Here is an 18,453-nt window from a genome sequence, read left to right on the forward strand (position 1 = left end):
GGATGAGGGGCAAGCCAACAATTCGATTGCAAATTGGGCAAGCTCTGGCCAGAGGTCAAGCCTGCCCACCCAGTAGTCCAGGGGTTCATCACTCCTCAGAGCATCTACATCGGCCGTTAACCCAATGTAGTCGGACACCTGGCGGTCTAGGCGTTCCCTGATGCTTGGGTCGGATGACACCTGTCGATGGGTCGGCTGAAAGAATGACCTCATATCCGAAGTCACCAACACATCTTCAAACCGGCCTCTTCTTGCAGGCGCTGTTGGATTGGTACCCGCAACTCTTTCTCTGGGAGTGGGAATTGCTCCTCTGCCAGCGCACGCAAAGGCAGAATGCAGCATTTCTCGAAGCAAGGCCTGGAAGTGCTCCATTCTGACAGCCCTCTGTGACGGCGGTAACATTTCCGCCATTTTGTGTTTGTACCGGGGGTCTAAGTACGTTGCCACCCAGTACTGGTCCTTGACCCTTATGCTTTTTATACGGGGGTCCCTATTAAAACACTGGAGCATGAAGGCCCCCATTTGCACTAAAGTGGAAGCGGTGTGGTGGCCTGGCTCCTGCTCATCATCCAGGATAATGTCGTCCCCTTCATTCTCCTCTCCCCATCCACGCACAACAACAGGGATCCCAGAAAGGTTTAAAGTATGCTCTTCTTGCTCCTCCTCATCCGACCCGGCACCATCCTCCTCTGACTCCTCTTCAGACTCCTGTTGTTGACTTTTCTCAGATAGAGTAGCCCCCCCCCCCAGGGAATTCATCCAGCATTGCGACTTCCTCATCTTCCCACTCCTGCTCCTCCACAGCTTGATCAATGACACGACGCAATGCACGCTCCATAAAGAAGGCATAAGGTACCATGTCACTGATGGCGCCATGGCTGCGACTGACCAGTTTGGTGATCTCCTCAAATGTCAGAAGTCTTGAGCAGCCACTGGCGCGGTGAAAAAAAACCCAGCTCCCCAGAACCTGTTCTGCCGCAGAGTTCATACAGGTAGACGTTAACTGCACGTTTCTGCTGGAGCAGCCTATCAAGCATATAGAAGGTTGAGTTCCATCGCGTCGGGCAATCGCAAATAAGACGTCTGACCGGCAGATTGTGCCGCCGCTGAATGTCAGCAAGGCGAGCCATGGCCGTGTAAGATCTTCTGAAATGGCCGAGATTTTCCTTGCCTGCCGCAAGATGTCCTGGACCCCAGGGTATTTGACAACGAATCGCTGCACGACCAAGTTTAAGACGTGTGCCATGCATGGCACGTGCGTCATTTTGCCCTGTTTCAATGCGCTAAGCAGATTGGCACCGTTGTCACACACCACTTTACCAACTGTCAAATTGAGCAGTGTTAGCCACTGATCTGCCTGTGAACGCAAAGCTGAAAGGAGTGCCGGGCCAGTGTGGCTCTTGGCTTCCAGGCACAACAGACGCAGCACGGCATGGCAACGTCTCACCTAGCATGTCGAATCGGTTCTGGGGAGCTTGGGCGGCGCAGCGGAAGAGACGCTAGCAGCGGAAAAGGAGGAGTCAGCCGAGGAGGAGAGGGAGGAGGATGGAGTAGGAGGAGGAGAAGAAGAGCCAGGCCTGCATGCAATCCGTGGCGGTAAAACCAAATCTACACGGGTGCCACGGGTTACATGCTTGACGGCCGTCACAAGGTTCACCCAGTGGGCAGTAAAAGTGATATACCTTCCCTGCCCGTGTTTGCTAGACCACGTGACTGTGGTCAGATGTATCTTGGCACCAACACTGTGTGCCAGAGATACATTCACTTGCCGCTGAACATGGCCATATAGCTCTGAGATGCCCTTCTGTGAGAAATACTTCCTTCCTGGGACCTTCCATTGTGGTGTTCCAATGGCCACAAATTTTCGAAAGGCCTCCAAGTCCACCAGTTTATATGGCAGTAGTTGGCGGGCTATCAGTTCTGACAAGCCAGCTGTCAACCGTTGGGCAAGAGGGTTATCCGGCGTCATCATTTTTTTTATGCTCGAACATTAGGCCCACGGAAGCCTGCCTTTTTGCAGAAAAACGTGAGCTTGGCGTGATGGAAGGTGGAGTGGAGGACAATTGTGAGGAGAGAGGAGAAGGAGAAGTAGAAGACGAGGCTGGACGGTGAGAGCCTGGAGTGTGGCTTTGTGTGTTCCGTTGCTCCCACTGGGCTCGGTGATGGCTGCTCATGTGCCTTCTTAAGGCGGTCGCCCCTAGGTGAGTGTTGGGCTTACCACGACTAATGCGTTGACTGCAAAGATTGCAGATGGCAATGCTATTGTCAGCAGCGGACACGTTAAAAAAAGCCCACACTGCGGAGCCATGTGCCGGTGTCCTGGGAGCGCCAGATGTGACCGTACATGGTCGATGACTCGCTCCTGATACATTTGCAGTCTGCTTTGTCCCTCCTGTGCAATGTAAGTTATTCCTGCTTCTCCTCCCTATCTGCGGGTCCATATCTCCCTCTGAACTCCCCTCCTCTTCCTCTCTTGTGGGCACCCACGTGACATCACTAGACACGTCATCATCAACGTCACCTTCCCCACCGCTATAAGTAGAGATCTCGGAGTAGGCAGCAACACTGGAGACCAACCTCCTCCTTGGGCTGATCTGGGTACTGTCGTCAGACTGCTGAGTAGCGGTTGTTGCTACCTCCTCTTCCTGATCCAATACCAAGAGTGGCTGCGCATCAGAAATGTCTTGATATGGATCGGAAAATAATTCCTGTGACTCAAGCGGAAGGTATGTGGTGGTGGTGGTGTTGTTGGTGGCAGTGTCTTTGGGGGTGCACATAGCAGAGAGCGAAGAAGAGGGTGCAGATCGAGAGGATGAGGAGGGTGCAGAAGAGTAAGGCTGAGTGAGCCACTCAACCAAGTCTGGTGCGTCCTTTAAAGTAATTGAAAGCACCTTCTGCAACTTCCCACTTTGGCTCAAGCCTGTTGCTCCTACCCTACCCCTACCACCCCTGCGGAAGGGCCTGCCTCTTCCTCTGCCTGTCATTTTTTAAATGACCCTGTGACAAAACTCTCAGTCCCTATACTGATAAAGGACTGCTGCAGTATAGGGCAGCAGTCAGCAGTAGTGCACCTCAACCCTATGTATTGTGGACCTATACCAGTCCTTAAGGAATAGCAGACTGTACCTCACTCAACCCTATGTACTGTAGCACCCTAGACCTTACCAGTCCTTATAAGGACCTTTGTGGAACAAGTAGGTTGTGAATGATTAGCAGACTGTACCTCAGTCCCTATACTGATAAAGGACTGCTGCAGTATAGGGCAGCTGTCAGCAGTAGTGCACCTCAACCCTATGTATTGTGGACCTATACCAGTCCTTAAGGAATAGCAGACTGTACCTCACTCAACCCTATGTACTGTAGCACCCTAGACCTTACCAGTCCTTATAAGGACCTTTGTGGAACAAGTAGGTTGTGAATGATTAGCAGACTGTACCTCAGTCCCTATACTGATAAAGGACTGCTGCAGTATAGGGCAGCAGTCAGCAGTAGTGCACCTCAACCCTATGTATTGTGGACATATACCAGTCCTTAAGGAATAGCAGACTGTACCTCACTCAACCCTATGTACTGTAGCACCCTAGACCTTACCAGTCCTTATAAGGACCTTTGTGGAACAAGTAGGTTGTGAATGATTAGCAGACTGTACCTCAGTCCCTATACTGATAAAGGACTGCTGCAGTATTGGGCAGCAGTCAGCAGTAGTGCACCTCAACCCTATGTATTGTGGACCTATACCAGTCCTTAAGGAATAGCAGACTGTACCTCACTCAACTCTATGTACTGTAGCACCCTAGACCTTACCAGTCCTTATAAGGACCTTTGTGGAACTAGTAGGTTGTGAATGATTAGCAGACTGTACCTCAGTCCCTATACTGATAAAGGACTGCTGCAGTATAGGGCAGCAGTCAGCAGTAGTGCACCTCAACCCTATGTATTGTGGACCTATACCAGTCCTTAAGGAATAGCAGACTGTACCTCACTCAACCCTATGTACTGTAGTACCCTAGACCTTACCAGTCCTTATAAGGACCTTTGTGGAACAAGAAGGTTGTGAATGATTAGCAGACTGTACCTCAGTCCCTATACTGATAAAGGACTGCTGCAGTATAGGGCAGCAGTCAGCAGTAGTGCACCTCAACCCTATGTATTGTGGACCTATACCAGTCCTTAAGGAATAGCAGACTGTACCTCACTCAACCCTATGTACTGTAGCACCCTAGACCTTACCAGTCCTTATAAGGACCTTTGTGGAACAAGTAGGTTGTGAATGATTAGCAGACTGTACCTCAGTCCCTATACTGATAAAGGACTGCTGCAGTATAGGGCAGCAGTCAGCAGTAGTGCACCTCAACCCTATGTATTGTGGACCTATACCAGTCCTTAAGGAATAGCAGACTGTACCTCACTCAACCCTATGTACTGTAGCACCCTAGACCTTACCAGTCCTTATAAGGACCTTTGTGGAACTAGTAGGTTGTGAATGATTAGCAGACTGTACCTCAGTCCCTATACTGATAAGCTTGGTGCCCAGTTTTCTTCCCTCCCCATTGGCCACAGCAGAGGGACAATCAGAAGAGGTCAGGGGAGCATCATGGGATATGCAATCCTGTCCGATTATCAGCCCCATTGTTGTCCACAGGCAGCAGACTTCAGCCCCCAGCAGGCACTCTGCTGGGGGGAAGATTGAGAGCCTGGTACCCAGGAAGAAGCTGAGTGACTGCTACAGGAAAAAGAGAGGACTGTGCTGGGGGAAGCCAGAGAGAGCACCATGCTGTACCTGCACCACCAGAGAAAGAGAGCGCCACGCTGTACCCGCACCACCTCTCTCTAAGCCTGATGCTGTACAGTCTCTCTCTCAGTCTCTCTCTCTCAGCCTGACATTATACAGTCTCGCTCTCAGCCTGACATTGTACAGTCTTTCTCTCAGCCTGTCATTTGAGAAATTGCAGGCACACCATGAGGGCCAGTTCACACCAGATGCAGTTTTGTGAGCTTTTTTCTGCACTAAAAATGCATGCAGTGTTTTCCATGTATTCCAATGGGTGTAGTTCACATCATGCAATGATGCAGAAACTGACCGGAAAGTGACTGCATGGTGTGAACTAGAGCCAATGAAATACGTGGAAAACACTGTACATGCATTTTTAGTGCAGAAAAAAACACACGGAACCGCATCCGGTGTGAACTGGCCCTCGGCTATGGAATGCTCTACCAATAAACATCCGCCTGGAAGAAAATCACCTGGCTTTTAGGAAAAAACTCAAGACCTTCCTCTTTTAGCAGATGATCAAAGCTCGCCACAGCGCCTAGAGGCGATTCAGTTCGCATTGTGCGCTATATAAGTATTTCATTCATTCATTCATTCATTCATTAAGATCCTATAGCAATATATCTGCTGCAGTCCCTCCTGAATAAGGTTGGTGTTGGCATTAGTCCGTCTAGTGTTGGCACGTTCAGCCTGTTGGGTAAGTCCTTTGATTTGCCGTACATTTTACTGTCTTGCTTGTCACACATTCATCAGACTGTCTTTGCTCGTCTTCTTCCATCCTCCTAGACCAGTAGGGTTGCCACCTGTCCGGGATTCCCCTGGACAGTTCGGGTTTTGAATCATGTGTCCAGGTTTCAGACCACCTGAAACCCGGACACATTATTCAGACCAGACTCTGTCTTCCCAGCAGGGTTGCTGCCTGTAGTTGTCTAAGCCAAGAGTGTAATGTGTTCTCAGTGTTCCCCCTTAAATCAGGGTTCCCAGAGCATCCCTTAGGTCAGAGTCCCCGGAGTTCTCCCTTACATCAGTCTGCAGAGTCTCCCTTTACAGTGTAAGGAAACTCTGCAAGTTCAGATGTAAAAGGGGAACTCTGTGGATTCAGGTTTAAAAGGGGAACTCTGCATATATATATATATATATATATATATATAGTATACGCTAAAGTGTTCGGGTTTGACTTAAAGAAAAGGTGGCAACCCTATAGACCAGACATGACTGATGACTGAATATAAAGGGTAGGATAGGAAATCAAGGGAAAGGGAGGGAGCTGATGTTTAGCTCACAGAGCAACAACCTAAGCACAAGCTAAATGAGATTAAATCTAAGAAATTCCAGGGGAAGTGGAAGTGAGCACCTTCCAGAAACAGATATCCCCCAATAAAAAATAAAAAAAAAAGGAGAAAAAAACCTCGAAACGTGTAGGCAAGGAAATAAAGCTAAACTTCCCTTTGCAGGTGAAGTTCCGCTTTAATCTCTGATTTTCTTACAACCCACATTTTATTCTTGACTCCAAAAGTCTACAAAGCACTGTCCGCCTTCTCCGCTACACATAAAGCTTTCAACGTGGAGCGGAAATGACGTAAGGAAACAAAGTTCTCAGCCAATAGGGTCCCGGCCCTGAAAGACCCGCCAAAAGCTGTCATTGCCTGGTCAGTGTGTGTTATTGTGGGTCGCTGTGTGTACGGAGAAGGAAGGAGACAGAATGCCGGGACTTCTGGAGAACTGTGAGCGATACTTCGGGAGCTCCGACCTGTACACTGTGCTCGGGGTGAGGAGGACGGCCGGGGAGGCCGAGGTCCGCCGTGGATATCACAAAACCTCGCTGAAGGTTCACCCGGACCGGGTGTCCGAGGGGGAGAAGGACGAGGCCACACTGAAGTTCCAGGTCAGAGCAGAGCCTTCATCCTGAGGGGACAAGCCGCTGATATACCGTATATTATTACAGAGGGCTGTGTGTTGTTAGAGGTGACATGGTGTGTATATAGGGAGTGTGATGGTGGTATAGGAGTCGTAGCCTGTATTCACATACCAATGTCCACCTTCCAATGTCATTCTCCATTGTGACACACACACACACACACACACACACACACACACACACACACACACCTCTTGAGGACCGATTCACACTACAACATAGTGCAGGAAAGTCACATTCACTGAACATGCTGCTCTATGCGGGATGTACACGGGTGTAGCGTTCTATCGAATAGTGCAGATCGTCAGAGAACTGACTGAGGCGATCCACGGAGGACGTAACGTCCCTCCAGTTCATCTCCCGATCAGCTGGCGTGATGTCGACCATGCACAGATCGTTTGCATTATTGCATCGATGCATTATTTAACAGATTCACACTAGAACGTCTGCGTTCTTGTATCTTCTGTTATAACCACCCACTTATTTCAGTTGGCTGCCAAATGTACAGGAATGTGTTAAGTAGGGATGCACTGGTATCAGTGTATCGGTTCTTGCCCAAATGCTCCCGAAACCGATACTCTACATTGCAGTTTGCGTTAATACAGAATGAATGGCAAAGAAACGCATGCATTTTGAACAGGAATGCAATGCGATACTGAAATGTGATTTTTGCCCTACTGCGTGTGTGTGTGTGTGTGTGTGGAAATTAGAGCTGCACGATTAATCATTAAAAAAATCACAATCTTGTTTCAACCCCCTCACAATCTTAATTTGACATTTCCATGATTCGTGCAGAGCTGACCAGCCGCCCCTCAACTGCCAAGTTTATCACAACATTGCTCAGGCTGAGAGACGAAAAGAAACCCTGTATAATTTTGTTTCTTTTTAGATCAGGGGTAGGCAGCCTCGGCCCTCCAGCTGTGGTGAAACTACATTCCCATCATGCCGCTGAGTCATGCCTGTGATTGTCAGGGTCTTGAAATGTCTCATGGGACTTGTAGTTTCAAAACAGCTGGAGGGCCGAGGTTGCCTAACCCTGTTTTAGATCAAAGGAATGACCTTCAGTCTGTAAATGAGGTCAGTTTAACCACTTAGGCCCCTTTCACACATATGGATCGTTCGCCCTTTGTTTAATTCAGTGGTGGGCTCGAATGACAGCTCCTTCTCTGTGCTATAAAGCATAGAAGGAAAAAAAAAAGCCAGCAATTACATTTAAAAGCTGACAGTGACAGCATCGGCAAGTGAAGGAACCTGTCTGTACAGACTGCCCCCTCGCTGTGTATACTGCTTTGTCCCTCTCCTTGCACACACTGTGAAGGTCCCTAATTGTTACTTGCACCCCAATTGCACCAATTTGCAAACACAGCATGTTTGAGGCCACCAGACCAAACTGCACCATGTAGTTTTGCGCAGCGCGATTTGCAGAAGTAGTACCTGCACTACTCTCTTGCATGTCTTGGTGCATTTTGATGAATAGGCTGTCAAATCAGAACATGCAAAAACGTACATGCTCTAGTGCAGGGGCCCCCAACCCCCGGGCCATGTACCGGCCTGTTGATGGATGGGCCATGCAGCGGGAGGTGAGCAGCGACTGTAGTCCAGACAGGACTATCACACACTGCAGTTGCAGCTCACCCCCTGCTGTGCGGCTGCGTCACTAAACCTGTATGTCTTCTCCCGGGTCGCCCCACCCTGGCGATTTCAACCTGTCAGCAGGAGGAGCTGGAAATCTGCTCTGGAGAGTGGAAGTTTTTCATATTAATGAGTGGGTAATCACCCACTAACGGCAGCTCCCACCCTCTGTCCATATTTGCAGCTCCTCTCGCCCCCTTCCCTGCTGCCAGGTTTATATGCGAGGCCGGGGAGACCAGGGAGGAGGCACACGGCTGAAAACTGCCTCTACCCTGCCACAGGTAGGACTATGCAAGGGAGTCAGAGACTGAAATGGGGCAGTGAGGAGCACTGCTGGGGGCCCTGATTGCAAGGGGTACTGTGATCTAATCGGTTAATCACCAACTTGATTACGAAAATAGTTGTCAGCTATTTTCATAATCGATTAGTTGGCCTGCATACAGAATGCATTATTTGTTTACAAATCAGGAAATGCAGTGCAGCACACATACAGCTCAGTGCACTGTACATACATGTCAGTAAGTGCCCGAGAACTTGTGAATGTGTGAGGAGCAATGCCTCATAGGACATGTAGTCCTGGCAGAAAGTCAGTGGTTCTAAAGGCAGATTTTTTATTTAAATTTTTTTTTTTTACCTTGCTATAGGGGAAATTTTTACTATACTTTGCAGCTTGCTGTTGAAGCACTCTGAAGGCAGGAGGAGCCAAAAGTGTCAGCGGGGGACCCCAGAAGAGGAGGATCTGGGCTGCTCTGTGCAAAACCATTACACAGAGCAGGTAAGTATAACATGTTTGTTAAAAATAATCACTTTAAAGACTCTGTGCAGGGCGGATCAGCATCTGTATACAGAGAAGGTGGAGCCCGATAGATTGGGGGTAATAGAAGGCATTACAATTACTGTAGTTGGTTATTTATATTTACCACTGCATATGGATATTTAAGAATACGTTTCCTTGTCTTTTAGACTTTACATATTAACTAAATTATACACCACACTTTATTTTTTAAGATTATCCAATTTGTCGATTAATCAAAACACTAATCGTTTATGAAAATTATCGTTGGTTGTAGCCCTACTGTGCAGTCCCCATTACATTACTGTAGGGGGGGGGGGGGGGGTGATGTGAAAGGTAATGAAGGACATTGGGACTGCTTTAACCACTTGCTTACTGGGCACTTAAACCCCCCTCATGCCCAGACCAATTTTCAGCTTTCAGCGCTGATGCACTTTGAATGACAATTGCGCGGTCATACAACACTGTACCCAAATGAAATTTTTATAATTTTTTCCCCACAAATGGAGCTTTCTTTTGGTGGTATTTAATTACAGCTGGGAGTTTTATTTTTTGCTAAACAAACAAAGATGCAAAATAAAAAAAAATAAAAAATCATGTTTAATAGTTTGTTATAAAATTTTGCAAACGGGTCATTTTTCTCCTTCATTGAAGGGCACTGGTGGGCGGCACTGGTGGGCGGCACTGGTGGGCGGCACTGGTGGGCGGCACTGGTGGGCGGCACTGGTGGGCGGCACTGGTGGGCGGCACTGGTGGGCGGCACTGGTGGGGTACCACTGATGGGCATGGATATGTGGCGCTGGGATACAGCACCGTTGTTGAGGCAGATTGTGGGTGGCACTTACGGGGGGCACTAATTTATTCCTGAGGGGGGGCAGGTGGGCACTGGTAAGCTGCCGTGATCGGGACTGATGTCCCGATCACGGCCACCGGTGATGGGCTCTTTTTTTTTTTTTTTTCTCCTCGCGCTGTCAGCGCGAGGAGGAATAATAGCCAATTACCGGCTCCGTTGTATCACATGATCAGCTGTCATTGGCTGACAGCTGATCACGTGGTAAGGGGTCGGGATCGACCCCTTGCTCGGATCGGTGATCAGGCGAGTTTCATAGACTCGCCGATCACAGGGCGCGTGCAGGCCGCTCGTGCACGGGACGACGTCAGTAGACGTAGTCCCGGCAAAGGAGGTCCGCGCTGTAGCCGTCATTCGGCTATAGCGCGGGTCTCAAGTGGTTAAATGGGGGACTGTGGACCCTGTAAAGGGGGGGCTAAGGACAGACAGACTGTGAATATCCAGTCCCTAAAGGCTTGTTTACACCATGATCTGTTTAAGTTGCTTTTACTTATGCTTGTGCATGTTCATGTACGTTTGCACACATTTTAAGTTCTTTCCAGTGCATAAAAAAATGCAGTATGTTGTAGAGCAGGCGGATTACAGGTCAGTTAATGCACAGCAGACATGCAAACCCCGCTCTGCTCTATGGGCATCCTGGAGTAAATGAACTAAGCTGTCCATTTCCACCCAGGTGCCTCCAATCTGCCTGAAGGGACACTCCTTCCTTACTGAGGGCCAGTTCACACCAGATGCAGTTCCATTCGCCTTTCTCCTGCGCAAAAAATGCATGCACGGTGTTTTCCATGTATTCCAATGGCTACATTTCACACCAGTGCAGTCAGTTCCTGCACCAGAAACTGAATGGAACTGACTGCACTGATGTGAACTAGAGCCATTGGAATACATGGAAAATGCTGAGCATGCATTTTTAGGGCACTCCGGATACATTCCAGATCGGTTTTACAGTTCACACCATACGCAGTTCCAGTGCATTCTTGATACCATTTGCTTGGTTCCAGTACAGTTGTGCTATCTTTATTGGTTCACTGGCTGTCATTGACAGCAGCGGGAGCCAATGGCTGTGAGTGCCAATGAGGGAAGAGACACAGGTGAGCCAATGCTCTCCTGTACATTGCTGGATCAGGGCTCAGGAAAATATTAGGTGGGCTGCTGCACTCATGTAAAAAACCTTCTGCCTCTAGGACCACTTTAAAACCTGGCATCAATGATAATTACACAATATCGTGTCTGTCAGAATCTTACCACAATTTTTGACTTAATCTGTGGTGCAAGCAATGAAGAAAGTGAAAATCAGTTTCGTGAGCTGTTCTCTTTTTATTATCGGTTTGGTTTGCTATACTTGCACCTGAATCTCAAGTGTAATGGCTATGCTTCAATTTACAGATACTTGGAAAAGTGTATTCAGTTCTCTGTGACAAAGAACAGCGAGCAGTCTATGATGAGCAAGGAATTGTGGATGAGGAGTCCGATGCTATTTCTCAAGACCGTAACTGGGAGGAATATTGGCGTCTGCTGTTTAAAAAGGTTACCTACAACATTCTGAATTGGCAAATGTTTTAAAGCAATTCTATGTTTATTTTTTATTTTTTTTAAGAAGGCCTTGTTCAGACAGGTGCTAACACCCACACTGCATGGAGGAGGCATTCGTTTTGGCATCTCTGTGTGCAGGCAGCCTATGAAAGTGGATGCAGATGCACAGTCTTCGTTCAGGACCGTGGCTCAGCTCCTCCATAAAATGTTGACATTCAGCTGTTTGGTCACTACATCTGCATCCACTTCCATAGGCTGCCTGCATGCAGCTGGGGGGCGGATGTGCTGTCAGCGAAGAAACCCATTCACAGCCCATGACTCTTTGGTTAAGGCTTTCTGGCCCCACTCCTTAACCAGTTTATACTGCACCGATTGGGCAAAGCTTTACCCAATCAGGGCACAAAATTCACTGTGCAGCACGCAGTGCATTGCAGGGTATTTGGCGGTGTGAGCACCCTGCAAATTCAGGTGTTGGATGAACGGGACGAACAGCCAATGTTCGGCCCAAACTCGTGATTGGACTGGACAATTCACCCAACAAGATTAGTTACTATAAGTTATTGCACTTTATGCTTTGTTCATATAGCTGTTGAACATGGCTGATATTAGTAGTACTAATCTGAATGTAGCATATTAGGATCAACCTGACCATACCTAATTGAATTTACTCTTTTTTTTTTTTTTTTTTTCTTCCCCGTGTTAGATAACTGTGGAAGATATCCAAGCATATGAACAAAAGTACATAGGATCAGATGAAGAGAGAGCAGATATTATACAAGCTTATATGGACTTTGAAGGAGACATGGATAATATAATGGACTCTGTAATATTTGCTGATATTGATAATGAGCCGAGGATCAGAGAAATCATCCAGAAAGCCATTAAGAAGAAAGAAGTTCCAACTTACGATACGTATGTAAAAGAACCCAAAAAGAAACGAGAACAGCGCAGGAAAAGGGTAAGCGACACACTTGTTCAATGATGACATTCTAAAGCTGGCCATGCACTAGTAGATTTTCAAACGACTGTTTTGTAAGAATGTTCATATGAATATTCCTAGTATATTCAGTGAGTTGAATATCATTTGCGTTTTAACGTTCAGTGTACACTTTATATCATTACTAAATGAAAATGGCATGCCTGTTTTCCTTTTATCATGCTGCTTTGAATTTTCTTGTCAGTGTGGTAGAATACAATTGTTGATTTGACCCCCACCAATTAAAACATTGAACAATCATTCTTAAGACCCAAAATTTAACGCAATTCTACTTATTGCCAGCTGAAGAGAAGGCGTCCTCATACGGAACTGATTTCCTTTAACATCCTTTTGTCTGTCTCCTGGACAGAAAGTGAAGGGAAATTGGCATAATAGAGGGGTTACGGTTTAACAATTCTCAACTTAATTTTTTTTTTTTTTTTTTTCAGTCAAGCCACCCTTTAAAATGATAGTTTCAAGGCACCCCATTCTAATATGTAAAAAAAAAAAAAAAAACGATTTTAATAGTTTTACACAATGCAGCTTCATTCACACGTAGGTGATTTATTCTTCCAAAGTAAATACACTTTTGCACGCTAGTACTGACTAGGATTCCAATGTATCTCTTCTCCCTCAATTTCTCTTTCAGTCAGCTAATGTCACCCCAGTGCTGAGGGAGAGTGGCAGAAGTGTAGATACAAACATACATGTGGTTGTGCGTGTGGTTGAAAGTATATGTAAATACGCATTAACTACTCTTCTAAGCACGGGTTGTTTTTCAAAAAGGCTGTAGAACGTAACCTCCATGCAGTTTAAAATGGTTAATTTTTTTTTTTTATTATTAAAAAATGGCTTGTTCACAGTGATGTAGTAATCTTCCAATTTGCAAGCTGTCTGGCAGCATAGTGTAGAAGAGATGAGTACAGACACTTCTTCTTTTTATTTTTTATTTTTTTATTTTTTTTTCTCCTAGTAAGTTAAGCAGACATGAGGAACAACTTTTAGTTGCCTGTGTTTGTCTCTCCCTTTTTATGCCTCTGCTTGTGTTACCTAATCCAGGTAATTGCAGGTATTTTTCTTTTCATGTCTAGCTTTAGATTGCTCTGTCTCCAGTGGGGACTTCATGGACACAAGTGTCCACCAGCATCTGCTCTGATCATAACTTCCCATGCATCTGTGCTTTGGACATGGGCAGCATGGAAAGACTGAAAAGATGCAGTCTGTCCACAAGAAAATATGGGCAGAGATCTACAGCAAAACACTGATAAAGGGCACATCTGGTAAATGCTTTTCCCAGTGCTGAACTTTGTTTGCTGTAGGTGTAAGTACTGCTCAGTTCTGCAATACAGATGTGCTATGACTAAACAGGAGTAGGGGTGCACGGAATGGGTTTTTTGGTGCCGAAGCCGATACCGAAAATGAAAAATGCATTAGGCCGAAAACCGATACCGAAACAGCACCGATACCGAAAATTACTGTTTTTAAAAAATATTTTCATACAGGAGATGGTCAGAGACTAGGGACATGGTACAGGAGATGGTCAGAGACTGCGGGCACGGTACAGGAGATGGTCAGACTGCGTGCACGGTACAGGAGATGGTCAGAGACTGCGGGCACGGTACAGGAGAGATCAAAGCAGCCTCACCAGTTCCCCTCAGATGCAGCCTGCCTGATAAAAATACATGCACAGTGTTTTCCATGTATTCCAATGGCTTTAGTTCACACCATGCAGTCAGTTTCCGGTGCAGAAACTGACTGCATGGTGTGAACTAGAGCCATTGGAATACATGGGAAACACTGTGCATGCATTTTGTGCAAAAAAAAAAAAGCACACGGAACTGCATCTGGTGTGAACTGGCCCCAAGCAAGCTACCTGGTTCCGTTCCAACAGACTTCCATTGGGAATGCTCATATCGTTACCTCTACTTGCAATAACTTAACCCTTCCCCATTCTATCACATGGCAATAAAAACCTAGCTGGGTCAAAATCAAGATTATTATTATTATTATTATTATTATTATTATTATTATTATTATTTTATTTTTATTTTTTTATATGGCCAATAAAGGGAGTACAGCCTTTGTCCTGTGACCTGGTTTATATAGCATGGCTACATTCACACAAGTGGCCAGAGGTAGATAGTTTCAGACTTGTACTTTATTTTAATTTTTTTGGGCCAGTTTGATATATGCAGTAAGCAGCATGTTGCATCAAGTACCAATGTGGTCTCTGTAATCAATTTGATTAGTTCTATTACTTTGTCCTAAAAATGATTAAGGCACACTGCCACCAAATATGTATTAAGGATCCAATGTAACACATGCATCTCCACTTACCCATGCCCGGATCAGTGCGGTGATCTCTGTGTGTCACGGAGCTGTGCATTGAATTTCCCGGGCGGCTGCAGTAACAATGTCCCACCTCCTGTAATCGCGTCACGCTGATTCAATGTCCCGCCATTGGATCAGTGTACCGTCTGTCACAGGAGGTGGGACATTGTTACTGCAGCCGCCCGGGAAATTCAATGCACAGCTCCGTGACACAAGGAGATCACCGCACTGTCGGGCGGGAGGAAAGGAGGAGGGAGGACGAGCCAGGAAAACACCCGTGCAATGGGCGGCACCAGGGGGTGGAGCCCCGCACAGGCCCCACACCCATTTTCGGCCCCATTATCGGCAAGATTTTCCTTTCGGCAATTTGCCGAAAACACCATTTTCGACCGATATGTTTCGGCGGCCGAAATTTCGGCGCATCCCTAAACAGGAGTGAGTACAGCTTATGCACGTGCGGATGCAAAGAGGTGGGCACAGAATGTTGGGGTAAAAAAAAGTGCATGCTCCTCCTTTCCACCATTTTATTATGAACACCCCACTTCTAATGTGTTCACATCACTGCTGTGATTTTTGGAGTAATGCCAAAGCCTGCAGCCTTTGTATTCCCAGGTTCTTGCCCTGGAGGAGGGTGTTCAGGGTTTCTGCTGCCCTAAGAATTTTTAGGGATAGAAGGAAAGGGGTGGGAAAGTTCTCTGGAAAGGAGGATATTTATATATATATTACACACACACACACATACATTTTATTTTATTTTCTTTAACATAACCATAATGTGCACTTGTGTTCCTAATGTTTCTTTTAATACAAAATACTGTCTTTTTTTTTTTTTTTTTTTTTTTTTTTTAGGCTGCTGAAGAAGCCCAAGAAGCAGAGGAAATGAAAAAAGAATTGGGACTGGGTGATAAAGAAGATGACTTAAAAGCTTTAATTCAAGTAAGAGAGCACAGGGCCCTTGGCTCTTAGGTTTCTTTTCTAAATGTATCTAATATTTTTATTTTATTCCCCCCCCCCCTTTGTAGAGAAAGCAGAAGGATCGAGAAAAGGATCTTGATGGTTTTATGGCACAATTGGAAGCGAAATACTGCAACAATTCCAAAAAAGGGAAAAAAACCACAGGGGCAAAAAAAGGAAAAAAGTGATATTTTGTTGTTCAATACTTCAGTAATAGAAATACAAATGCTTTATCATCAGACGACCTCGTCTCTACCTTTCTTTCCGCAAGCCTGTTACTACCAGTGTAGCAGTAGAAGTCAACAGAACTTGTTGGGGGATGCGTGTCGGACTTAATGTTTAGTTATTCATATCCTGTATGTTTTGTACATGTTTGTGTGTACAAAGTGGGATTGTTGCTTGAAGAATATTTTTTGAGTCTGATGCAATAGTAAACCATTCTGACTTTGTTAAATGTACATTTGTATATTTCTACAGTTACCTTTTTTTAGCATGGATTACTTTATAAAATTAGGAAAGAAAAATGTGTATTAAATATGTCAGCTGATTAGATGGTAAAATTTAACTGCAGCTGGAAGTCAGCTAAGTTGCTGTAATTAACACTTCCCTTGTTTTTGCTTTTATAACCCAGACTCCCTAAAACATGTAAAGGTATTTTAAGCACACTATTTAAAAAAACAAAAAAAACCGTTAGCACTTGTCTCTGTATAGCAAACGTTTGTAAATGTGTGTATTTTGTCTTGCCTAATCAAAAGCTTTTGCAACTTATAATATTTGGAATTCCACTTTGTTTTTTTTTTCAATAAAATAGTTGAAAATGTTTCCGTTTTCCACTTCTCACACAGAATTCTGAACTTGTATAGATATAACAAAAAATAAAAAATTATAAATGCCCCTTACACCCAAACCCCCCCCCCCCCTTTTTTTTTATTTTTTTTTTATTTATTTTTTTTTATTTTTATTTATTTTTATTTTTTTATTTTTTTTATTTTTTGTGTGATCGCATTCCCTCTGTTCATAGCTGAAGAATAAGAGCTGGTGAAGGAGAAGCAGCTGAGCTTCCTGGTACCAGGCTGTGCAGGAGGGGCGTGTCAGGACAAGTCTGATCATTGGAGGAGAGCAGGCTGAGTTACCAACTGTGGTCAGTTTTTTAATAGGAATGCAGAGGGATTGGTGGGCACACAAAGGAATTAAAGCGGGAGTCCACTTTTTTTTTTATATACTTTATATTTTTTATATACAAATACTGCAGCTGCTGACTTTTAAAATAATGACACTTACCCACCCAGTGCGCCCGTGATGTCGTCACCCGAAGCAGATCTCTCGATCGCCCCTCGGGTGCTGCTGCCGCCATCTTGGGTATGGGAATCAGGAAGTGGAGCCTTGCGGCTTCATTTCCCGGTTCCCTACTGCGCATGCGCGAGTCGCGCTGCGCAGTAAGGATGGTCCCCGCTGTCTCTGGGATCCGTGTGTTTCCCAGCAGGTAGCGGGGGACCTTTGGAAAGGGGCGTAGCTTCTGCAGAATCTACGCCGGAAGTGGGTGCATATACCTGTACTGTACAGGTACCGGCACCCCCTCCCCCCTGAAAGGTGCCAATTGTGGCGCCGGAGGGGGGGGGGGGGTCCAATGAGCGGAAGCTCCACTTTAGGGTGGACCTCCGCTTTAATAGAAAGGACAGGATATATTCTTATACAAGTACATGGTACAGCAGGCACATATCAGGAATATGAAGTGCTGGGGGTAAACAAACACTGTTACAGAATAACAAAATTGGAAAGCACTTTTTATTTAAACTTCTTGTACAAAAAATATTTACAGGGTTGGGGGGTAACAAAAATAATGGTGTTAGCAAATAGCCATAAAATATTTGACATGTTACTGCAATTTCTTTATTTGGCATGCTAAGTAAAACTTTTTTACCATTGGAAAAAATGTAAATGAACCTGAATTCCAGCCATTAACAGTAAGGGGGAAGTTCGTTTACTCCTAAGTAGGACACAAATATAATGCTATAGCCAGTGTAAAACTAGGCAAACAACCATTATCTTTCAAATATAACGCTAACTTTTTCAAACTTTTTTTTTTTTTTTTTTTTTCAGAATGGAGCAAAGGGACATCCTTTTGCAGACAAAATTTTGTGGACAATGTCGCTGCAAAATCTGAAGGGGGGGGGGGGGGAGAGAGAGAGAGAGTTAAAAACTTTTTTTTTTTTTTTTTTTTTTTTTTTACTTTCAGTCACTAACATGAAACACACATGTATATTGGGTGATCTGACTTGGCTTGCTTGTCCAGGGTTTGTGACCAGAGCCGGTCAGCGATAGTGGACTTCATATCTTTTGGTGCTGCCAATTCTTAAAAAGGAATTATGCAAGTCCTTTCTACCTTGGTCCTGGCTTCTCTCTCTCTCTCTCTCTCTCTCGGAAAAATCATAAAATTAAACCTTTAAGGGTCACAAGGTGGTTGTCTGCCAATTCTTTTCTGAAAATGCTAGTTGTCTAAGGCAGTGGTTCTCCACCCTGTCCTCAAGTACCCCCACAGGCCATATTTGCAGGTTTTCCTTTCCTCTTGCACAGGTGCTTTTAAAGAAGAACTTTAGGCAAAACTTTTCTTTTTCATTTTGGATAGAGCAAGGGAGGGTTACAACCCCTCTCAGATTTTTTTTTTTTTTTTTTTCCCCACCATCTGTGTCCCATG

The 18,453-nt window shown here is 45.4% G+C and overlaps 1 protein-coding gene across 1 annotated transcript; it reads left to right on the forward strand.

The window, feature by feature from the left end:
* The first annotated feature begins 6,360 nt into the window (after nucleotides 1-6,360).
* Nucleotides 6,361-16,578, forward strand: DNAJC9 (DnaJ heat shock protein family (Hsp40) member C9). The gene is made up of 5 exons (XM_077454393.1): nucleotides 6,361-6,656; nucleotides 11,351-11,491; nucleotides 12,201-12,455; nucleotides 15,654-15,740; nucleotides 15,827-16,578. The coding sequence occupies exons 1-5, from the start codon at nucleotides 6,474-6,476 to the stop codon at nucleotides 15,944-15,946; spliced, it is 786 nt and encodes a 261-aa protein (XP_077310519.1). The 5' UTR covers nucleotides 6,361-6,473; the 3' UTR covers nucleotides 15,947-16,578.
* Nucleotides 16,579-18,453: the final 1,875 nt, after the last annotated feature.

This window comes from Lithobates pipiens, unplaced genomic scaffold, assembly GCF_037356315.1.
Source record: "Lithobates pipiens isolate NorthernLeopardFrog02 unplaced genomic scaffold, aLitPip1_a1.2 Scaffold_25, whole genome shotgun sequence".
In the NCBI taxonomy this organism is placed as follows: Eukaryota; Metazoa; Chordata; class Amphibia; order Anura; family Ranidae; genus Lithobates; species Lithobates pipiens.